The sequence below is a fragment of the Panthera leo genome, chromosome A2 (genome assembly GCF_018350215.1).
Source record: "Panthera leo isolate Ple1 chromosome A2, P.leo_Ple1_pat1.1, whole genome shotgun sequence".
Classification (NCBI taxonomy): domain Eukaryota; kingdom Metazoa; phylum Chordata; class Mammalia; order Carnivora; family Felidae; genus Panthera; species Panthera leo.
In genome coordinates, this window is record NC_056680.1 from 166,606,478 (window position 1) to 166,627,686 (window position 21,209).

At 57.2% G+C, this 21,209-nt stretch overlaps 1 protein-coding gene across 9 annotated transcripts in view; it reads right to left on the minus strand.

Annotated features, from left to right (window-relative positions):
* The window catches only part of PTPRN2 (protein tyrosine phosphatase receptor type N2), an 811,978-nt gene that overhangs the window by 13,367 nt on the left and 777,402 nt on the right, over positions 1-21,209 (minus strand). For all 9 annotated transcript variants that reach the window (XM_042927240.1, XM_042927243.1, XM_042927244.1 and 6 more), the window contains 4 exons: positions 11,705-11,824; positions 10,524-10,690; positions 3,888-3,941; positions 2,427-2,491 (listed from right to left, as the gene is read on the minus strand). In XM_042927240.1, coding sequence (XP_042783174.1) covers positions 2,427-2,491; positions 3,888-3,941; positions 10,524-10,690; positions 11,705-11,824 — 406 coding nt within the window. The remainder of the gene's footprint in view (positions 1-2,426; positions 2,492-3,887; positions 3,942-10,523; positions 10,691-11,704; positions 11,825-21,209) is intronic.

Here is a 21,209-nt window from a genome sequence, read left to right on the forward strand (position 1 = left end):
CCAGGCCCCAGGTCAGGGGATTTCACACCGCACGCCCCCTCCCCGGGCAGAGGGGAGCAGGTCAAGAACAGAACGGGGGGGGGGGGGGGGGGGCGGTGACCGATGGGCCAGAGCCTGGGGCGGCCCTCTCTGGCCGGTTCCCCATGGCTGGGCTCCATTGTTGACGGCCGCCCACACTTGACGTGGGATTTGACGTTACATGGCACAGCAGAGCGGGTCGATGCGGACTGGGGCTCGGACAATGCCGGCACCCCGCCCCCGGCCGGCTCCTCAGGCGGGAACATTCTCGTCCACAGCTGCCTCTCGCGAAGCAGCGACTGCACCTCGCAGCATCCGGCTGTGCCGCACCCCCTCGCGGGACACCCCCGGTGACCCCCCAGCACTGGGAAAGCGTGGCGTCCGCCCCGCGCCTGTGGGCGAGCCGGGCTCCACCCTGGCGCGAACCCACACGGGAGGCATCTCGAACACGAACGCCGGTCGGGCTCCTTCAGGAGGAATTCTGATTTAACACGAGGCAGACATTACGTGTGCAGCAGGCCGAGAAGGGAGGGCAGGTACCAGGGAGGAAACAGAAATTCTGCTAGAGCTCCGAGCTCCCGATAGTTGCAAGTTTGCAAACGAAAGGATGTGTTTGATAAGACACAGTAGCATTAGCGGACAGGAAACTTTTAAGTAAAAAGATTAGGATCACGTTACGCTCTAAAACCAAAATACATCTTCACCAGTGTCAGATCTTTCGTCTTTTTGCGTCAGTCTCTTTGTTTGCGCGTGGCCAGCACTCAGCTAATTTCGGGCGCTTAAAATAATATTTGGCGGCACAAAGCCGATCTCGTTCTCCCTCCGGCGTCCGGCCAGGAAGCCGTGGACGTCCAGCAGGGTGTGGGGTGTGCAGCCGGGTTCAGTCCTGGTCCTCCGGGAGCAGGTTGTACCAGCAGAGATGCCTCACGCGCTAGTCTCTACGTGTGAAACAGCGGCCTGCGGGCTCATCCACGCACCCGTATCCTTGGTCTGGAGACGGGCTCCGTTTCTCTTCTTTTTAACCACAAGAAAGTGGAGTAAGGAAAATGCTTATTTTAGAGTTGCCAGCATCGGCATGAAAATGTACTGAAATTGTTTTCTTTTTTTAAATTATTAAAAAGTTTTTTGGATGTTTGTTCATTTTTGGGAGAGAGACAGGGTGTGAGCAGGGGAGGGGCGAGAGGGAGACACAGAATCCGAAGCGGGCTCCAGGCTCCGAGCCATCAGCTCGGAGCCCAACGCGGGGGCTTGAACTCACGAACCGCGAGATCATGACCTGAGCTGAAGTCGGACACTTAACAGACTGAGCCCCCCAGGCGCCACTGAACCTCATTTCTATAATCTGCTCCTGCTTCTGGGCAAAGGATGTTCTGGAAGGCGGGGCCTGTCTGCGAGGACACACGTGCGAGTGTGTGTGTAGATGGAGGGACTGTTTGGTTCACGGGTGAGAGAGACGGGAGGTGTCCCCACCTCCTTCCGGGGCCCGTGGGTCGTGCATGGGCACCGCAGGGAAAGCGGTGTTTTCTCAGAGCAGCTTGGGCAATGCAGCAGGATCCTGGGTTGCCATGGCGACTTGCGAGTGACTGTCCAAGAGGTGGGTCCGACACGGGGGTTTCCCCGAACGTGACTGTGGAGCTCGCTCCCTGGTCCCTAAGGAGACCCCTCATGGGCTTCTTCCCGAGACTACGTTGTGGGTGCTGCAGACCAGCTCAGCGCCCACACGTCCATGGGAGCGAAGGGGCCGGGGCTTACGTCCTGCTCCCGTGGTCCGCCCAGTCCCAAGGTGGGGGGTGCTCTCCCTGTGGTCCGCCCAGTCCTGAGCAGGAGTGGGGGGCCGCTCTCCCCGTGGCCCCTGCTCTCGGGCACTGTTGGTGCCCCTGTGCCTTCTCGCCGTGGGGCGCTCAGGGTGCAAGTCCCGGTGCCACATTTGGGAGGAAAAGACCAGGAGGAGAGGCCGCGTAGGTGCAGGTATGTCGGACAGGGGGTGTTCTGGGTTTTATCTGACATAAGGCGGGGTCGGGCGACCGCAGTCACCCCCAGAGCGTAGCGGAGTCTGGAATGACCGACGCTGTATTCTGCAGGTACGGTTTATGCCAACACTTCAAGGATACTACGGACTGCATTTAAAGCTCCAAGCGGCGTCTTCGCCTCGATCGCGCTCATCATAGCACGTTCGGCAGGCACTTACCCGGCACCCGCCGTGCGCCCAGCCCCGCGCCCGACACCGGCAGCAAGGGAAGAGCCACAGAAACACCGTGCGTGCTGCAGACAGCTTTCACGTGATCCGGGGAAGGGACAACGAGCGGCTAATTTCCTCCGAGGCCGCCGAGAGCATTACCCTGAGGTTGCCACGGCAACGCTGGCCCCGCTCGGCCCCAACAAAGCAGCCCGCTCGCTCGGAGCCTCACCTTTGGCCATCTTGTTGAGAACCATGTCGATCAGGACGTAGGTGCCGCTCCTGCCCGCGCCGTCGCTGCCAACGGAAGGGGAGAGGTGAGAACGCGGCCGGGGCCATGTGAACCCTGCGCCCACCAAAGCCAGCGGACGGCCGATTGCCCTCTGCGTTTAAGGGGAGTCGTGTGGGGAGAGGGAGGCTGTGAATTTGAGAGAAAGCGGAAGAAAGCGGGGTGAGGAGGCATCGCTGGGTGGAAGGGGGGGGAGGGGCAGGGGAGGAGGGAGGGAGGAGGAGGGGGGAGGAAGGGATGGGGGGAGGGGAGAAAGGATAAGGAGGAAAGAGTAGGAGAGGAGGGAGGAGGAGGAGGGAGGGGGAAGGGAGGAGGGAAAGGAGGGGGAGTGAGGGAAGGGGGAGGAGGAGGAGGAGGAGGAGGAGGAAAAAGGGTGGGAGCCTCCCACCCTCACAGCAGGGATTAGCTATGGTGCCTGCGTGGATTTGCTCCTGTCTTCCTCTTTCCTCCCAGAGCCGAGGGGCCACGGCCGCCCTGACACCGACAGGCGCCTTCCAAGCCGTCCACCCGCCGCCCGGGACACCCGTGCCTCCGGGTCGTTCCCTTCCGCTCTCTGACGGACCCACGGCACAGCCCCCACTGGTCCCGCACAGACCCGCCTGGAAGCACGCGGACCCGTGCAGTTACCAGGCACCCGACGCAGACACACACGGTTACACGCGCGTGGTTACACAGCACACACACTGACACACGGTCAGACACCCACACGGAGGCGTGCACACTTGTCGGCCGATCGGACCGTCTTGGCGTCTGATCTTTGGAGACGTATTTCCATTTTGGCCCAGCAGAAAGGAACATTCTACGCAACAGAGCACGGCTCTTCGCCAGACCCGGGTGGATGCGAAGCCCAGGGCGCGAGGGCACCCTCACACGGGCGTCTGAGTGCCTCTACTTACCAGGGTGAGTGCAGCCCGTCTGGGTTTTGCCCACAGGCCAGACTCACGTAACCAACTGGGGGCGGCCGTCCCTCCGGTAATGACAGAGTCTGTCCCTGCTCCTAACGGGCCCCAAGCATTTCTCAGCGGCTTGGCTCCACACCTCGTGAACTGGTGGCTAAGACAAGGCCACGGACCACAGACACGGCCTCGAGGTTTGTGTGAGAGCCACGAGGGCTGAAGAAAAACTAGGGCGGCGGGGCCCAGGCCGCCGGAGACCGGGTGCGGGACGCCCGGCGGCTCGCGGGGAAGAGCGGGCCACGTGCGGCTCACTCGGGTGTCAGCGCAAGAAACACACGGCAGCATTTAGCTCGAGGGCCTAGAAGATTAAGTGTGTATCTCTGGTTCCCTTCAGAAGCGCCAGTGAGATGTACTTATCACGCAGATAGAGAGTCCCGCTTGCACCCCTCGCGGTGGCTGCCTTCTGAGGTGGCGAGCGCGCGTAATCCACGTGAGAACTTGTACTTGCCTGCAGTGAACAATTATTGGACAAGAACGGCCCCTGTAGCACTTGTTTACTTTTCTGAAACAAAAAGAGACAGAAATTACGGTTACGCACCACGACTCCCGTCTCCCGCCTCGCAGAGTAACTCCCAAGCCAGAGTCACGGGCCCCATCTTTGGCACCGTTTACGACAGCCTGTGTCACGGAGTCAAAACCACACACGCGTTTTCAAAGATTTATTTTCCTTGTCGGTGTTAAGTTATGAAACAGAGCTTTAAAAACAACTCTTAGGTTTTCACCATCTTCCCTGCCCTGGACAAGCCAGACCCCGAGGGCTCGGTCTTTGGCCTGCCCCGCCCCCACCCCGCCCCCACGTCTGTGGCTCCGCTCAGCCTGGCTTTTTGTGGTGACGTGGGTATCTAGACTCTGCTACAACTGCCGAGTTCTGCGACTTATTGCTCCAAGTTTCTTACGTCCTAGATGTCCTATCGGAATGTAGAATGAGTATTGTCTCAAAAGAGCAGCTTAAGGTCCCTTCTGGTCCGTCCGGTGGGTCCGGGCTTCTTCCTTCCACAGAAACCTGAGCTTACATCAGAGACAAGTCCTTCCTTTGTACACATTTGAACATGCTGACAAACATCTTCGCTGTGCAGATTCTAGACCAGGATTTATGAAAATTAACAAGGAGCTGAGATTATCTCGTGACCGAGCCCCTACCTCGAAACAGAGGGCTGATTTAAAATTCACTGAGTAAGCTCCAAACGTGTTGGAAGTCAGTGAAACCACTAAACTTGCCTACAAAGTACATGAAAATTCTCAGTAAAATAGTTCTGAATAGAGAAAAGTAAATGAGCCAAACGCGTGAGGGGGCTGTGCTCGAAATTGCCCTGTGTGAATTTCTACAATGTATGACACGGGGCAAAATTAAAAAAAGAGAGAGAAAAGAAAACCGGGGCAAAAAAAGGATCTTTTCCCTCGCACCGGAAACAGGAAAATGCCACATTTCTCTGCGGAGGCTGGCCTGCCCGGCACAGAGACGGTCGGTGGGAAGTGTGTGTTCTCTCAGCGGGTGGCCTGGCTTCAAACCCCTGGACGCGGAGACGGAGGGGCCACTGGGGGCAGGCGGCCGGCCCGGGCGCCCGGCGGTACTCTCCCGCGTGCCCCAGGCACAAAGCTGGTCCTTTCCATCTCCTCTCCGAGTGAACGGAGTGAGGCCCACACGCCCGGCCGAACAGCACGAGGGGAGCCCAGGCGTGAGGTGATGTGCCCTACGACGGGGCCACCCCCACGCCCCTCGGGCCGCCTCCTGCAGCATTTAAAGCTGGGAGGCCACCGAAAGTCTTAAAAATGAGAAGACCCACCAACACGGGCGAAACAGGCTGCTCAGTGGCCACCTCTGCTGGAGCTTCGGCTCACTTTCGAGGCGCACGCTGACGCTGGGGTGGAGCGGGACGGTGAAGGAAGCACACGTGAGCTCAGCGAGATCGAGCAAGCGTGCCACGGTGCCCTCAGAGTTCGTGGGCCTTCGAGAATAAAACAGATTGAAAAACAGACCCACTACTTTCTCCTACTAAAACTTTCCGTTCTCGGGGCGCCCGCCTGGCTCAGGCGGCAGAGCGAGAGGCTCCTGGTCTTGGGTGGTCAGTTCCGGCCAAGACTGTAAGTGTCTTAAAAACTCGAGGTGGTCGAGACGAACACCCAGGATCACGTTCATTAAAGTGGTAATTTAAAACCGGAAGTGGAGGTGGTCTGCATCTTAAAACTCCCATCCTTGACTTGGGTCGTAAGGTCAACAGAGCTTTAGGTTAGACAAAGTACATGCCAGACCCCAGGATGTGCCTCAAATGTGAGCAACGTGAGGTCTGCCGGCTCATCTGAGGCTGTGTGTGTGCACGTGCCCTGCGTGTGCATGAGTGTATGCACTGTGTGTGTGTGTGTGCACCTGCCCTGCATGCATGCGTGTCTGCATGTGCCCTGCGCGTGCATGTGTGTGTACACATTATGTGAGCATGTGTGTGCACCCACCCTGCGTGCATGTGTGTGCACGTACTGCGCGCGAGCGCCTTGCATGTACATGTGTGTACGCACTATGTATGTGCATGTGCCCTGTGTGTGCGTGTGCACCTGCCCTGTGTGTGGGGCGAGACCTTCATGTGTGTGTGTGTGTACACACTGTCTGTTCATGTGTGTGAGCTCTGCATGTGCATATGTGTGTACATACTGTGTGTGTGTGTGTGTGTGGGCACGCGCCCTGCGTGTGCATGTGTGTGTATACACTGTGTGCGTGTGTGCACGTGTGCCTTGCATGTGCATGTGTGTATATGCATTGTGCACATGCGTCCTGCGTGTGCATGTGTGTATGCTCTGTGCATGTGTGTATGTACCCTGTGTGTGCGTGTGTGCCCTGCATGTGCATGTGTGTGTATGCTCTGTGCACGTGTGTGTGCATGTGTGTACGCACTGTGTGCATGTGCGCACGCACTGTGTGCATGTGCGCCCTGTGTTTGCATGTGTGTACACACTGTGTGCGTGTGTGTGCCCTGCGTGTGCATGTGTGTGTATGCACTGTGTGTGAGCATGTGTGTGTGTACACACTGTGTGCATGTGTGTGCCCTGCGTGTGCATGTGTGTACACACTGTGTGCATGTGCCCTGCATGTGCATGTGTGTGTATGCACTGTGTGTGAGCATGTGTGTGTGTGCACAGTGTGTGCATGTGTGTGTGCCCTGCATGTGCAGTGTGTGCATGTGTGTGTGCCCTGCATGTGCAAGTGTGTACATACTGTATGTGTATGTGCTCTGCGTATGCACTGTGTGCATGTGTGTGTATGCACTGTGTGCACATGCGCCCTGCGTGTGCAAGTGTGTGTATGCTCTGTGAGTGTGTGTATGCACTGTGTGCATGTGTGTGTATGCACTGTGTGCACATGCGCCCTGTGTGTGCAAGTGTGTGTATGCTCTGTGTGTGTGTGTATGCACTGTGTGCATGTGTGTGTGTGCCCTGTGTGTGCATGTGTGCACAGTGTGTACTCTGTGTGTGTGTGTATGTGTGTACATGTGTAGAATGTAGCAAACTCAGAGTCAGATTAGATCTAGGACGGCTTTATTTTTGTAGGCCTTTTACTAGAAATCTCTCGGTCGCTGAATCTTTTTAGATGTGAACCTCCAACATTCTGTTATACTTCGTACTTGGCTGTCCAGTCTGTGCTTGTACAGACTAACCCAACATCTGCACGTTCACACCCTCGTCAATCACAGGTTTTGGTCATTTTTTCTGAGGGGGCCAAGTACAAAAATAGTACATTAAAGAAAGAAAGAAACGGTAAGCGTACTGGTTTCAGAAAACCATCACCGGAAGGAATCGCGGGACTGCAGTGTCCCATTCGCAGCTGGTCAGCCTCGCTTTCGGCAGAGCGCGGTAAGCACGGCCCCCTCGGCAAAGAAAAGTTGCTAAAAAGGAATTCCCGGCACCTACGACGGCAGCTTGCTTCCGAATTCCCGCAGTCCCCGTTCTGACTTCACAGAGTATTTAAAACATTTCCCTCTCCAGCGCGCTGTGACCGGCCGCCTGGTGTGGCCCACGAAGGTTTCGCTGTCATTTCAGTCTCCCTGTTTAGCCCCGCCCCCTGCCAAACCTATCCACAAAGGGCCACGAGCCATCGAGGAGACGCGCGGAGTGCAAACAATGCGCCGGCGTGGCTGAGAACTTCATTGACAGAGAGTCACGTGCTTGTACCGTCACAACGTAAAACATCACAAATAGAAGGGCAGGAGCATCACATCGCCAACGAAAGCGTTCACCTGGTTGACCCAAGATACAGATGCAGATTATTCATGAAGGTGGGCAGCACACAGCTGTCCTGTGTCACTCGATTAGAACAAATCATCAGCAAGCCAACGGGTGCAAACATGGAGAAAAATGGAGGTTAGATATATTTCAACAGGAGCAGTGGCTGAGAAAGAACGATTAGTAATACAAACCGACCCACGGGTCGCTGAGTGACAAGGAGCCACATGCAACCCACAGCGAGCAAAGGTCAGAGGTCGTGAGAGGCTCAGGAAGGGGGCCCCCCACACTGCCCAGCAGCAGAGTCACAGCCTCCAATGATCACTTTTGTGACTATGCAACTGGGCTCATATTACTAGCTGCAACATCACAAAAATGACACTGGCCACCGCTCATTAGCTGGCAAAGTAAGGGTCTGAGTGCCGCTGCACACAGCAAGAAGTGAGAGAGGCAGAGAGAGAGACAGACAGAGAGAGAGAGAGATACTTTTTAAAAGCAAAGCCCTCACACGTGATGCTAACGATCTCAGCTCTGGCAGCTTCTCTTTAAAGTGTAAATGCGCTCCCTCTGGGCTCCAGAAGGAAGTAATTACACATCCCAGTGCCTGCTGCACACACTGGCCAGAGCGAGGGAAGGCTGGGCGAATGTTCGGGGCGGGGCGGGAGGAGACCTGTGCGTAAGGTGACCAGTGTCTTCAGAAGCCGTCGCCCCTGGCCGATGGCTGAACTTTGGGCGGCTCTTTTACCCAGAAAACCGCAAAGCGGCAGTCCGTGCCTGAGCGCGGCCCTCCCGAGACCGTGGCCGCTCACGCCCTTTGTCTGGTTGGTCCGCGACAGGCGGGCTGGTGCCCCATGAGGCAAGCCCGCGAAGCTTGATGTTTGAGCAGACTTGCAAATTTCAAGTTAACAGAAACTTTCCGGAGCCGTATCTCCTAAGCCTCTGGGGGAAAGGGAACTTGGGGACTCAGTGTCTCTTCATGACAGGTGAGAAGCACAGAGGTCGCTTGTGTATTGGTCAGTCCCATGTATGGATACGGACGCGGACGTGCGCCCATATGCATATATGTACAAACGCACCGCATGAGCATAAAGACGGGGGTCAAGATGAACGGCTATCTTTGTAGCCACATCCATTTTGCCAGTAACGCCTCTCGTTTGGAGACTCTATCTCAGGAAATGTGCCCTAGGTAAGATTTTTAGGTAGCACGTCTTCAGAAATAAATTTGTATTACGACAACGAATGAAATAGCCAGGAAACTGGGATGGGCTGGGAAGGAGCTGTGTGGAACCAGGGCTTGGGGCTGTGTTCAGGACTGGGTGCGGGGTGCGCGCTCTGCCTCTCTGGGCAAGGCGACGGAGCAGGGACGGGTCCCCGCGCGTGCACCGTGGCCGTGATGCCTAGGGTGTGTCTCTCCTCGAGGTTTCACATGCTCTTTGATCCAAAGAACCATTCAAATAAAAATCTGTTTTGCTTTTCAAAGGCAAAAGAAATAGCATCATAATAACCTTGAGAATGTCTCACACAGAAATTCAAGAAACGCAGAGATGAGCCTGAAACCCCGCTCTCTCGAGTGACACAGTGTGCATCCAAGGACGAATACCGTTCAGACACAAACCGCTTCGCGACTGTGTACGAGGCTGGGTCAAGGCACATCTTGTTTCCTAAGTCCTTGTTTTGGACATTTGTCTGCTTTTGGTATCAGGTGGTTTCCCCATCAGTGACACGGAAGAGAGGCTCTGGGAAACCGAGAGCACGGTCAGCCTGTTGCTCAGCACCTGCCTGTCCTTGGCGGATGTGTACGTACCGCCACACGACAGCCAATGCTGACCAACCGTCATCACCGAATCCAATGGACAATCAAAGCCTCCGTCTGACATTTTCCCTTTTTTTGCCTCGTCAATATCTTCCTGGAAGATGGCTCCCAGCATTCGTCCCAACAGGTCAATAAACACACTTGAAAACAACACACCCCCTGGGCGACTGGCTGACTGCGGCGGGAACAAAGACTGGATGTTTCCAGACCGTCAGCTTCAAACTGCACTAAAATACACATGGTCATGCGCTAATTCCACCCAGGCTCCCCCGCCAAGGTCCAAGGTCATCCAGGGCAGAGTCTGGGCCCACACTTGCCACATCTCGTCATCGTGTCCAACCAGACAGTCTCCAAGATAAGCCTGTCTTTTCCTCATCAGTGCCCTGCGAGGCATAGACTTGAGGACTCGACCACTTAGAGAATCTGATCAGAAATAACCACCTTATTTCCATAATTCTAAGGTATCTTCTCCCCCATTTTGACTCCTCTAAAACCAGAAAACATCTTGCGATTAATACGTACCATTAACATGATTTCCCTCCCCTCCCCTCTCCTATATATATTATAAATACAGTTGATCCTGGAACAGCATGGCCTTGAACTGCGCGGGTCCACCGACGCGTGGATTTTTTTCGATAAATACAAGGCAGCACTGAAAACGTACTGTCTCTTCCTGGTGATTTTCTCAATAACGTTTTCTTTTCTCCAGCGCACTTCATTGTAAGAACACCGTGCGTGATGCACAGGATATACAAAATACGTGTTAACTGACTTTTCTAGGTCACCGGTAAGGCTTCCGGTATACAGCAGGCTGTCGGCGGGTAAGTTTCAGGGGAGTCAAAAGTTAAATGTGATTTTCAACTGTGTGTGGGGCTCGGTGCCTCAAACCCGTGTTGTTCTAGGATCGATCGTATATTTATAATATACGAAAAATATAACAGATGGCGTGTCCCACGGCAAACGGCCTCTTGGAGGCAGGAGACCGGTTGTCACACGGCGTCCCCTCCTCCCTGACGCCCGCACCGTCAAAGCGTTAACCCGCCGGTGCACCGTCGGTCGTACCTGCGGAAATCCAGGAGGGACCTCGCGGAGGAGGGCACCCCGCGGTCGCACCAGCTCAGGAAGTGGAACTGGGTCACGGTGCGCGTCTCGTTGGTCTGAAGGTTCTTCAGGTAGAAGCTTCTCACGAGGAAGTCTTCACACCAGATGTGCTCGGAGACCAGGTTCACCTGGATGGGGCGGTGGGGGGGGGGGGGGAGCATTGGGAACGTGAAGCATCATCGTCTGAACACGGAGGGATTTGCAGGAGCCAAGGGCGAATACCAGGGGGGCAGCTCGCGGGCCGACGGCGGGCTGCACGGCCCCTCCCACCGACTCAATTTTGACAGGGTTTACGCAAAAGAGAACTCTGTGCGTTTTAATGTCACGTAGACGCATCAGTCAAATTATTAGAAAACCGTGTCTGGATTCAAAACTATTCCAGCTTCTGTCTTTTGTATTTCCGAGCTGTGTAAGCCTTCAAGGACAACTGTACTTTCGGGCAGGACACCAGCGGGTTCCACGGGAGCTGACATTTCACCGCGGTGGTGTCACTGAAAGGCGGAGAGGAGCCCAGCGGGTTCACACGGAAACCGTGACCCGGCACTGCTCGGGGTCAAGACCGTTCTCAGCCCCCTGAAAGCCACGGCCGCGTGATTTAGGGTTAATTTTCACACTTCCGCCGTGGGGCTTTGGCATCCCGATTTTAACGCAAAACCATGCACGACATAGCACTAGCTGCTCTGCCCGCGTTCACTGGGTTCGTCGTTGACGTGGGTGGAAAGTCCAGCAAGAGAAAGAAGCTCGTGGCCGGGCGGCCCTCAAGGAAGGTCGGATCTCAGACACAAGCCCCCGAATGCCAGGCGGGGACCACTGAGCTGTGAGAACAGCAGGGGAGTCTTTCCTAAAACAACCCCCCGCCCCGCCCGCCGTTCCTCGGCGCCTGGCTCAACGGGCCTCCCCGGGAGGTAACTCTTTGGTCCTCTCTGTCTGGGTCCGGAATCACGAAGCTTTAAAGGCGAAGACCGGGCCGTCTACGCCAGAACCCGCGGGGCCACGGCCGTGGGGAGGGGCTGGGTGTCTGGGGACCACGGGGCCCTGGGGACGCCTGGCCCGCCCACCAGCCTTCCCAAGGGGGAGCTCCCACCGGGCGGGCGGCGACTCATGCTCCTCTGGGCCCTGCGGGCAGGCGCTTGGGGAAGTACCTCGTAGACGTGGTAGAGGCTGGAGCCTTCATCTGGCCAGTAGTGGCAGCATTGGCAGATGCCGTTCTCCGAGAGGGAGGTCAGCATGACGATGACCACGCAGCCGCTCTCCCACACCATCTGCACACAGAGAAAGGCCCACGGCCACAGCGTGACCAGCGATGCCCCAGGCAACGCTCGCGCCGCTCAGATACACGGGCCAGATGCGCCCTGTGCGCAGACTGGACACTTCTCGCCACCTCTAAATACCCCGTGGTTTCCACGCTCCGTGAATTATTTAAAAAAAAAACCCCAAACAACCAGTGACTCATTCCATGCCTCTTAAAACCTCTTCAAATCCACGTTCAGCTGTCTGGCCTCCCAACTTTTGATCTGTAAAGGGAACTTTCCATACCGCAACACGAAACAGACACCATGGGGTCTGAAGGCCCCCCCCCCCGCCCCCCAGGAGCGGGCGGACGCACACCTCTCTGGAAACGTCCGCTCCTCTGTGTGGCGCACACTGAGACTGGTTGACACAATCGGGTTTTGTCACGATTCTGCGTGACATTCTTCCCCTGTCCCACCAGCAGCCAGCTCTGCGCATTACAGAAAGCGGTCACCGGGATTTCATTTACTTACACAAAATACGGCAGTGCGGCTCAACGAAAACAAAACTGATTTAATAATTCATGACAGCCACACAAGGCGTCTCTGAGACAGAGTGAAGCGATGAATGGACCCTGAAACGTGGACAACTGAGGACTTCTCAAACACAGCTCCTGACTTTGTGGCTGTGGCCCTGTGTGTTAATACTTTGAGCGTAATTACCAAACCATTAATCCTACGGGGTACGCTGAGGCAGCACTGCAGACTTTAAAAAAAACATTTTTTTTTTAACATTTATTTTTGAGACAGAGAGAGAGAGACAGAGCATGAACGGGGGAGGGTCAGAGAGAGAGGGAGACACAGGATCCGAAGCAGGCTCCAGGCTCCGAGCCATCAGCACAGAGCCCGATGCGGGGCTCGAACTTACGAACCGTGAGATCGTGACCTGAGCTGAAGTCGGACACTCAACTGACTGAGCCCCCCAGGCGCCCCTTTAAATTGCATTTTAAAAACAGACACGTCTACGATATTTTCTTGACTTTCAACACGGATTAAATTCCTGCATGGTAAGACTAGTCGATCCTGTTTAAGGCCCTTCATCGTGTATCGTTTATGTTAGCATTTAACGGGAGTTGCTGAAGCATTCAGAGAACGCCCACAGATAAGTATGAATTGTGCCCGAGCCCGTACACTTTCAATGTCTTTGGTGCAAATCCCACGACGGGGCGAGAATTCAAGCCGTGTGTGTTTCTCACAGCCGTCAGGCTCCCAGACCTGCCCGCCGGATCGGTCCTTCTGGCACACGACAACTTAATGTGTCTTTAGAAGGTGGAGAAGCTCATTGAGGCCATTACGAAAACGAGGAGGAACACAGATTTTATGAGTGTAATAAAACTACAATGATCTAGACCATAAACTAATCACCTAACACTCTACTTGTGCCACCCAAGTGTGACATTGGGAAGCCCTCATTTGGAGAGGGGCCTCCCCTCCGCGCGGCCCCCGCTCATCGGGCCGCACTCGGCACTTCCATTCAGGGGCCCGCCCGGCTCTCCGAAGACTTGCTTAAGATTAAATCCAAATGAAACTTAATTTAAACAAACAATCCCAAAGGCACTCTTGGGGATAATATTTCTTTGTAGGTCACCGTGTGTAAGAGCAGGGAGGGGAATTCACTAAATCAAACAAACAGGCGGCCCGCTCGGGCGCCAACATCACGAGGCCGTGGCGGCTCCGAGCCTGCCAGCTTGGGGGGGCCTGCGCCTGTCTGTGCGCGGGGGTCGGGCACGGCCGAGTCCAAGCGGCTGGCCCTCACCGCACGCTGCGGAAAGTTCACGTGGACTCCGCCGGGAGACAAGGCTCCAGGGGAAGTTCCAGCTAACTCAGGTTCCGCTTATAACCAGGGACAGCTCCCACCATTTCCCCTCCCTTGGCCTGGTTTTCGTGGGGGGGGCAGCGCCCAACTCCAGGGGGAGTTTCTCCTCCAGGAAGCTGCTGTCGGCTCAGGGGCCCCACCGAGTCTTGGAGGCGTCCTGAAACAGGCAGTTTGCTGAGCGAGTGAGCTGACCGGGTCAGGGCCACACGCGGTGATTTCTAGCACTCTTCTGTTAAGTGTCCAAGAACAGGACAGGCTCTAATCCACCACGGCGGGGTCCTTAGAAGAGGAGAGAAACCCCACGTGAGAGCAGACACAGCGGAGAGCAGGGGAAGCCACGTCACGAAGGAGGCGGAGACCGAGTGACGTGGCCACGGGTCCCGGACGGCGTGGGGCCGCGAGACGCTGCAAGGAGGTCATTTGTTGCCGTAGACCAGACACGGATACGTTAGCCCCTGAACAACTGGGGGTGAGGGGCGCTGACCTCCGCGCAGTCGAAAATCCATGTTTCACTTCTGACTCCCCCAAAACTTCACTACCGAGAGTCTCACCGATAACGTAAGCGGCGATTGACACATATTTTATATGCCGTATATATTATTTGCTACGTTCTCGTAATAAGCTGGAGGGAAAAAAATGCCATTAACAAAGTCATAAGAAAGAGACTACCTTTACAGCGCTGTCCTGTACTCCGCGTGGAGCGGGCCCCGGCAGCTCAGACCCGAGCCCCAGGCTCCGCTTTGTGCTCGCCGTGCGTGGCCTTCCCGGGGGTTGGGCACGCCAGCTCTAAGCTGCATATACTAACCTAGCTAGAGCATGTGCAAAGAAACCGTAGCATCCCTTCATCCGAAGTCTTTTTTGGGTACTAACCATTCAGCAAACCAAACTCTTTCGAAGCCCCGCCAAGACCTGATTAAAGGAGAGTGGCCCACCCCAAACAGCAGACGCCCAGGCCGTGCTGTCTGCCAGGGACCCAGTTCCTCCAGACTCAACTTTCTCCTTCCTCTACCTAGATCTCTTGTGATGTGTCCCTCTCCACCCTGTATCACCCTCATCACGAGCTCCCGTCCTTCTCCCACCAGACTGGCATCTGCGAGGAGCCTAGACGCTGGGCTGCCTGACGCCCCTACCCTCCGCAGCGGCTGGGACGGTGATGTGTTAGAGCGGATGCTTGGTGGAAAACAATACGTACGTTTAAAAGACGTCATTTGAGTATTTCTGTAAAAAGAGTAACTCAAAGAAGAATGCTGTCAAAGCCACGCCTGTCCCAGGACCCGCTTAACGTGCAGAAGAGCTCTTTTATTTTTTATTTTTTTATAGACCGTTTGTACTCATGTCGGAGCAGCTGGTACGAAGTAGACGGCTCTCCCCAGAGTGGGCTCCACACCCCTGCAATCCTGACCGCGCGGTTCGTTTCGGCAGTACTTGCTTTCGTGGGTGGGGCGGAGGTAATCTTAAATCTGGCAACGAGGAAGGAGGCTGACTCACATTTTTAAACGATGAGTCAGTTTTTGAGGCTTAACAGCACGTGCATTTCCCTCCTTGTGAGCTCACGGACGTCAGCTCTGCCGTGGTCTCAAATCGATCAAACAAGAAAGAACCCACAAGTGTCCGTAACGCCTCTGGCAGAAGAGACCCCCCTGCCCAGAACACAGGCCTCAGCGACGTGGTGTTAGGCCCTCTGAGGCTCAAGTTCTGCTTCTGCCCTGCAGTCCCGGGCTCGGTGTCGAAGCGTGCACTTTGGAGACGGTGATCCGAGCAGGTGACAGGTAGTAACGTTATGTCTTCTGCACGACTCACAGCACCCCCAGCTGACCTGCTTCTTAGTAAACAAATGTGTCCACGTGGGCTTGCCTTCGAGATAAAGCGACGGGGTAGCGGAAGGAGACGCTGCCCGCAGTGCCGGCGGTGGCCGCGGGACGCGGCAGGGGCAGGTGGGCAGGAAGCGCGCCTGGCAGCCGTGAAGGTGGGTCCTGAGCCCAGACCAGTCATGGCCACCACGCGATCTTCTGTACACAGCAGCCCCCACCTCCGGAATAGTTTTGCCCCGGCAAGAAAGAGCCCTCTTCAGAAGACGCAGCGGCCTGTTTCGTCGTCCAGCAGATGGGACGCGGCTGGGTGTGAGAGCCTGTCATTCGGGAATTTCCAGAGCTCCGCATGGGACGTTTTAATCCAACCTGTGAGCAGTCCCTGTGGCGGTATTCGCCACAGGGATCTGCCCGCATAGGACGTTACCGCACCTCAGGGACCTGTCACCGCTTAGGACCGTTCACAGTCCCCAGCCTGCTTCACCATTCAGGTTAAATATGCACCTGACATATTGTATCCTAGGTAAAAACACCCGGTGGCCATTTTTCTTTTCAAGATGGGAACCTCATATCAATGCATCAGATCCAGTTTTGCATCCCGGAGGAGGAGGAGGAAGGGAAGGGGGGGTGAAGGCAGATGAGGAGGAGAAGGTAGACAGGAAGGAAGGAAGGAAGGAAGGAAGGAAGGAAGAAAGAAAGAAGGGAGGAAGGAAGAAGGAAGAAAGAAGGAAGGAAGGAAAAGAAAGGAGGGAAGGAAAAAGGAAGGAAGGAAAAGAAAGAAAGAAGAAGGAAGGAGGAAAGAAAGAACGGAAGAAGGAAGAAGGAAGAGAGGAAGGAAGGAAAAGAAAGGAGGGAAGGAAGAAGGAAGGAAGGAGACAGGAAGGGAGGGAGGAAGGAAGGGGACAAGGGAACCAGTAAGACACGAGCGCAATAGCGAGCATGTTTTCTGCTGTGATCCATGATATCAGCTGAGAAAGAAACTCACGTTGTGTGTTTTTCACGGAGGCCCGAGTTCGAAGCTTGGCAAGAGGACACCCGCACTCTCCGTGGCGGTGCTCCCCAAGCATAACCGCGGACTCCCCTGCAGAGCAGGGCTTTCCACCCCAACTTTAAGTACGGCAGCGTGACAAAAGTTTTCTTCTATTTTTAAAGGTTTATGAGTTTAGGTGCAGGAAATTCAACAAGACTGAATATTTGAGGGGCGCCTGGGGGCTCAGTCAGTTAAGTGGCTGACTCTCGATAGCGGCTCATGTCACGATCTCACGGTTTGTGGGATCGAGCCCCACGTCAGGCTCTGTGCTGACGGTGCGGAGCCCGCTTGGGATTCTCTCTGTCCCTCTCCCTCTCCCTCTGCCCCTCCCCTGCTCGCGCTCTGTCTCTCAGAACAATGACGGGACCACCTGCCCTCTCACCCCCGCCAGACCTGGGCCGCGAGAGCAGGGCAGACACACAGCAGACTCGGTCCTCGGCCCATCCAGCCTCCGGGCTTTGTCCGACTCTTCTTCCGGTGTTCTCTTCCTGCCCCCGCCCGCCCCCGCGCACAACGACCTTGGAAGGGAGAACGTGTGCGTTCTTTGGCTCCCCTCTCGGAGCTGGCTCAGGGTTTTTTTCTTGGCCACCGTAAGAACCGTGATCGAGAGACACCAAAAGATAAAAACACTGTTTAAACCCAGCCCATCGCTTCTGGGAAGGAGAAGGCGTGCTTCCCCAGCTGACTTTACAGCAGAAAGTCTTCAGAGAGCGGACGACCCAACGGGACCGCAGGCTGTTTTTCTTGCTGAAATGGTAACCGCGAGCGTGTTGACGCTCACCGGGCACCCGCTGAACTCCCGCTGCCCCGAGCGGGTCCCGCCAGCCTCGGCTTCCCTCTGAAGGGGCTCACTTGTCAGGCAGGGCGGGCACGGCTAGAAACTCACGAGCGTCCTCTCGGCGGGGCCGCCCCGTGGTGAACGGGGAGCGAGAGCAGTCCACCTACCACGGGGACCGTCCCGACTCCTGGGGCGGGGGCGCTGCCGCGACCCGCGTCCGGGGCTTTGCGCATGCTGGAGTACGTTCACACCTGGAAACGGTCCTCACGTGCCCGAACTCCTGGCGTACGACCACCACGCCTCCCAGGCACCCCGCACCCAGGGTGGGGAACACGTGGAAGCTGCCTCGCGGACAGCACGCGGCTCTGCCAGTGTCCCCCGAAGATACGAGACGAGAGATGGCAGGCAGCCGCCTCCTCCCCTGAGGACAGGGTGGCGGTGGCGGTGACGGGCCGCGTCGGGGCCAGCCGGAGTAGGGACGCTGCCTCGGAGAGAGAGCAGCCGCCCGTGGCCAGGATGACAAGGACTGGCCAAATTCCCCGGGGGCATCCTTCCTCCTGCTGCCCGGCCAGGCCCACGACTCCCCAGCTCACGTCTCAGAGATGTCCCTTCTCCGAGAAAGCTGCCCTGATGCTCCTTTGGAGATGGCTGGTGCGGTGGTCGCCGCCCCGGCAGGTGCGGAGCTGACTTCCCTGCAGGGAAACCCCGCGCCCGGCGAGCTCTGGGACACGCCTACACGTGTGTGAGGAACACCAGCTTCGCGGACTCGGCCTGGGGAAGAGCGACACAACGGCTCCAAGCAGGGCGTTTACTCTGTGAACGCGGAGTCTCCACGGTCAGACTGCTTTCCCTTCTTTTCTATTTATGGACCCGCGATGAGTAACGCTCTCCCCGCCCCTGCACCTTCTTCTTTGTAAGGAGCGCGGGTCGTAAGAAGCGTCCAAATCTCACAGCTTTGGGTTAACACGTGCCCGGCCTCTGGCCGGCCGTGTGGATTTGGGGAGGTCATGTAGAACCCCCCCTCCACCCCGGACATCAGCCTTCTGGTAGGATGGGGGTCACGACTTTCTCTGTGGTCAAATACACACAACACACGACGTACCTTCGTAGACATTTTAGGTGCACAGTTAAGGGGCGTTGGGCACACTCACGTTCCTGTGTGGCCGTCACATCACCGGCCCCAGAACGGGCCATCTTCCCAAACCCAAACTGTCCCCAGCAAACTCCAACTGCCCTCACGCTGCCCTGCTGCCCACCCTCCTTGGACCTGACCCCCTCCGACCTCACATGAGGGGGACCCCAGGGGCTCAAGTTCATCTTTGGTCAATAGGGGCGTTGACTGAAGTCACATCTGAAGCACCTGCCCAGGGTCTAGCATACAGTAAGCCCTCAATTAGTGTTATTCTCTCTTCCCGCTCCTTTCCTTACGTTAACTTGGACTTAAACGTTCCCTTTGCACACATGCGTGTGTGTGTGTGTGTGTGTGTGTGTGTGTGTGTGTGTGTGTGTGTCTTTCTCTCAGAGCAGCCGTGTAGGCCCCGTTACACGTAGGGGGACGTCCTCCCGGGTGAGGATACGCGTTCCCACCTCAGGGGCCGGACCTGTGGACGACAGGCCTTCATCGCCTTCTCCTTCCCTGCCCTCCTGACCCCACGTCCCTCCCGGCACGGATCACGACACCAGAGCAGCTGGGTGCCTGCGGGCCGTCAAAGGCTGTGCCCGCTCCAGGTGTTGGCTCCTTCCCGGACGTTAATGTAGACGCACCAGGAGCCTCCACGTTTCTGGACATGCTGGGACTGGCTCTCGTCCCCCGATGACGACCTGCCCTGGCCCTCACTGCCCTTCCTGCCCACCCTCCTCCTCTGCCCCACCCGCCCGGCGGCCTCTCTCTGGATTCCCTCGGTGGCCGCGGGTCTGTCACAGCAGCTCGGTACCAGGTGCTCGATTGATGCTCTTTTCTTAGCCGCTGTCACGGGTGGAACAGTGTCCCCCAAAGGTCCTGCACACCTGCAGCCTGTGTGAACGTGACCTTCTCTGGAAACCGGGCCTCTGCAGAGGAGGCCGCACTGGTCAGAATGGACCCTGAGTCTAACGGCTGCGACCTTCTAGGAGGGAAGTTTGCTCACAGAACAGACACCCCGTGGGCAGTCACTGTGCGGATGCAGGCAGAGGCGGGAGCAGTGCGTCCACAGCCGTCCACACCGAGCGGTATGCCCGCGAGCCTCCACGGTGGGAGCGGTGCGTCCACGAGCAGTGCCACGACCGGAAGCCGGCCGCGGAGGCGCAAGCCCGGATTCGGACCTCTGGCCTCGGGAGCTTCTGTGCCACTTTGTTACAGCAGCCAGAGCAGCCACGGAAAAGTTGTGCCGACACCCTTCCCTCTGCTGCTTCCTCAAGACCACGGCATCACGGTCAAGGGCATTCGGATGGGACAGAGCGAAACCGGCTTCTTCAGGACAGGATTTGTCAGCGGCTTCGACGTGCGGTTGTGGCCAACAGTCCCCGGAGGGGCGAGCCCGTCGGCCACAAAGCCTGCCTGTCCTGGGAGACCTGGTACCACTTTGAGGGACACTGGTGTTTCCTCGGACAGAGCGACCGTGGCGGCTGCCGTGTGTCTCGGGTGGTCTCATGCTTAGTTTCCTGGCATTACTTCACTTAGAGAAGTTTTCTTCCATCTCACGAACGTATCTCTTGGGTGTCGGACCCCCACACGCTCTCGAGAACTTAGGGGCTGCAGATACTCACGGAACGAGTCACCCCAACGACCACAACCTTCTGTGAGAAGCGCCACTCCCACGCCACGTGGCCGCGGGCGAAGTACGAGCCTCTGAGTCCTGCGGACCACAAAGATTACGTGTCCAAGCACACGGCTGGTAGCACCCGGCCTGGTCCGTGGGAGGTGGCCGGTGGCCTTGAGCAATGACTCCCGCCGTGAAGTGCCACAAGCACTCGGGGGCGATTCTGTTCATAAGAGCTGTGTCGCACGTGTGAGGTAACGGCCGGGAGAAAGGAAACAGCCTGTGTCTGGGGCCCTGAAGGCCGCACGGAAAGACGCAAGTTTCGGAGAACGGTTAAGGCAAAGTGGAGCTTCTGCAGAGACACGGGAATTCCGTCGGCAGTCTCAGAACCTTCCAGGTCCTTTTCTCCGGAGCGGAAGAAGCCGGGGACCCCACGCAGCGGAACAGCACCGAGCGGGTTCTCCTTGGAGCGTCAGCCACGCCAGAAGAGCAGAGCCGGGACCCACGGGCTCACGTGGCCCCCGTGGCCCCGGCGCCAAGTTCCTGCCTGAGCGCTTGTGCCGGGACCGGGCGGCCCGCGGGCACTGAGCTCCCCGTGCAGGGAGGCACCCCGCTCAGGCTGCGTGACCGCTGTCGGGGTGACGTGGAGAAATCCAGCATCTGGTGGGTGGTGGGACCGGTTCCTCGGCCCCCTCCCAACGCTGCAGTTTGAGGGCTCTGTGCCGCGGTTACAAGTTTGGGCGCCACGACTCTGAGGTCCGGTGTGTTTTATTTTTTCCAGTAGCGTGAAAGTCGCTAGGGAGGGGCCATGCAGACGTGCTCCAATCTGGGTTTCCGCTTGCTGGGGCGGGGAGGCCGTGGTACCCGTGCAGCGACACGCTCACAGGGCAGGGGGCGCCGGCAGGCCCCCTGCGGGCCCTGGACCCGTCCCGACTTTGCAGAAAGCCGCTGCCGAGACGGGTCCCTCCTCCGGGTGGAGAGGCCGGAGAGGGCTGACGGGCAAGTAGGGCGGGAGCGGGAGCCTCCGAGGAGCAGAGGACACGTGCGGCACGGGTCAGCTGAGTGACCCTTAGCCCGGTGATGCGTTTGCCCTCAGGAGCTGCTGTCACCGCCGGGATCCGAAACAGCCCAGTCTTCGCGCGTCACCATGCTGCTGTGGGGGGACGGCTTGCCGCCCTGGGCCTACGA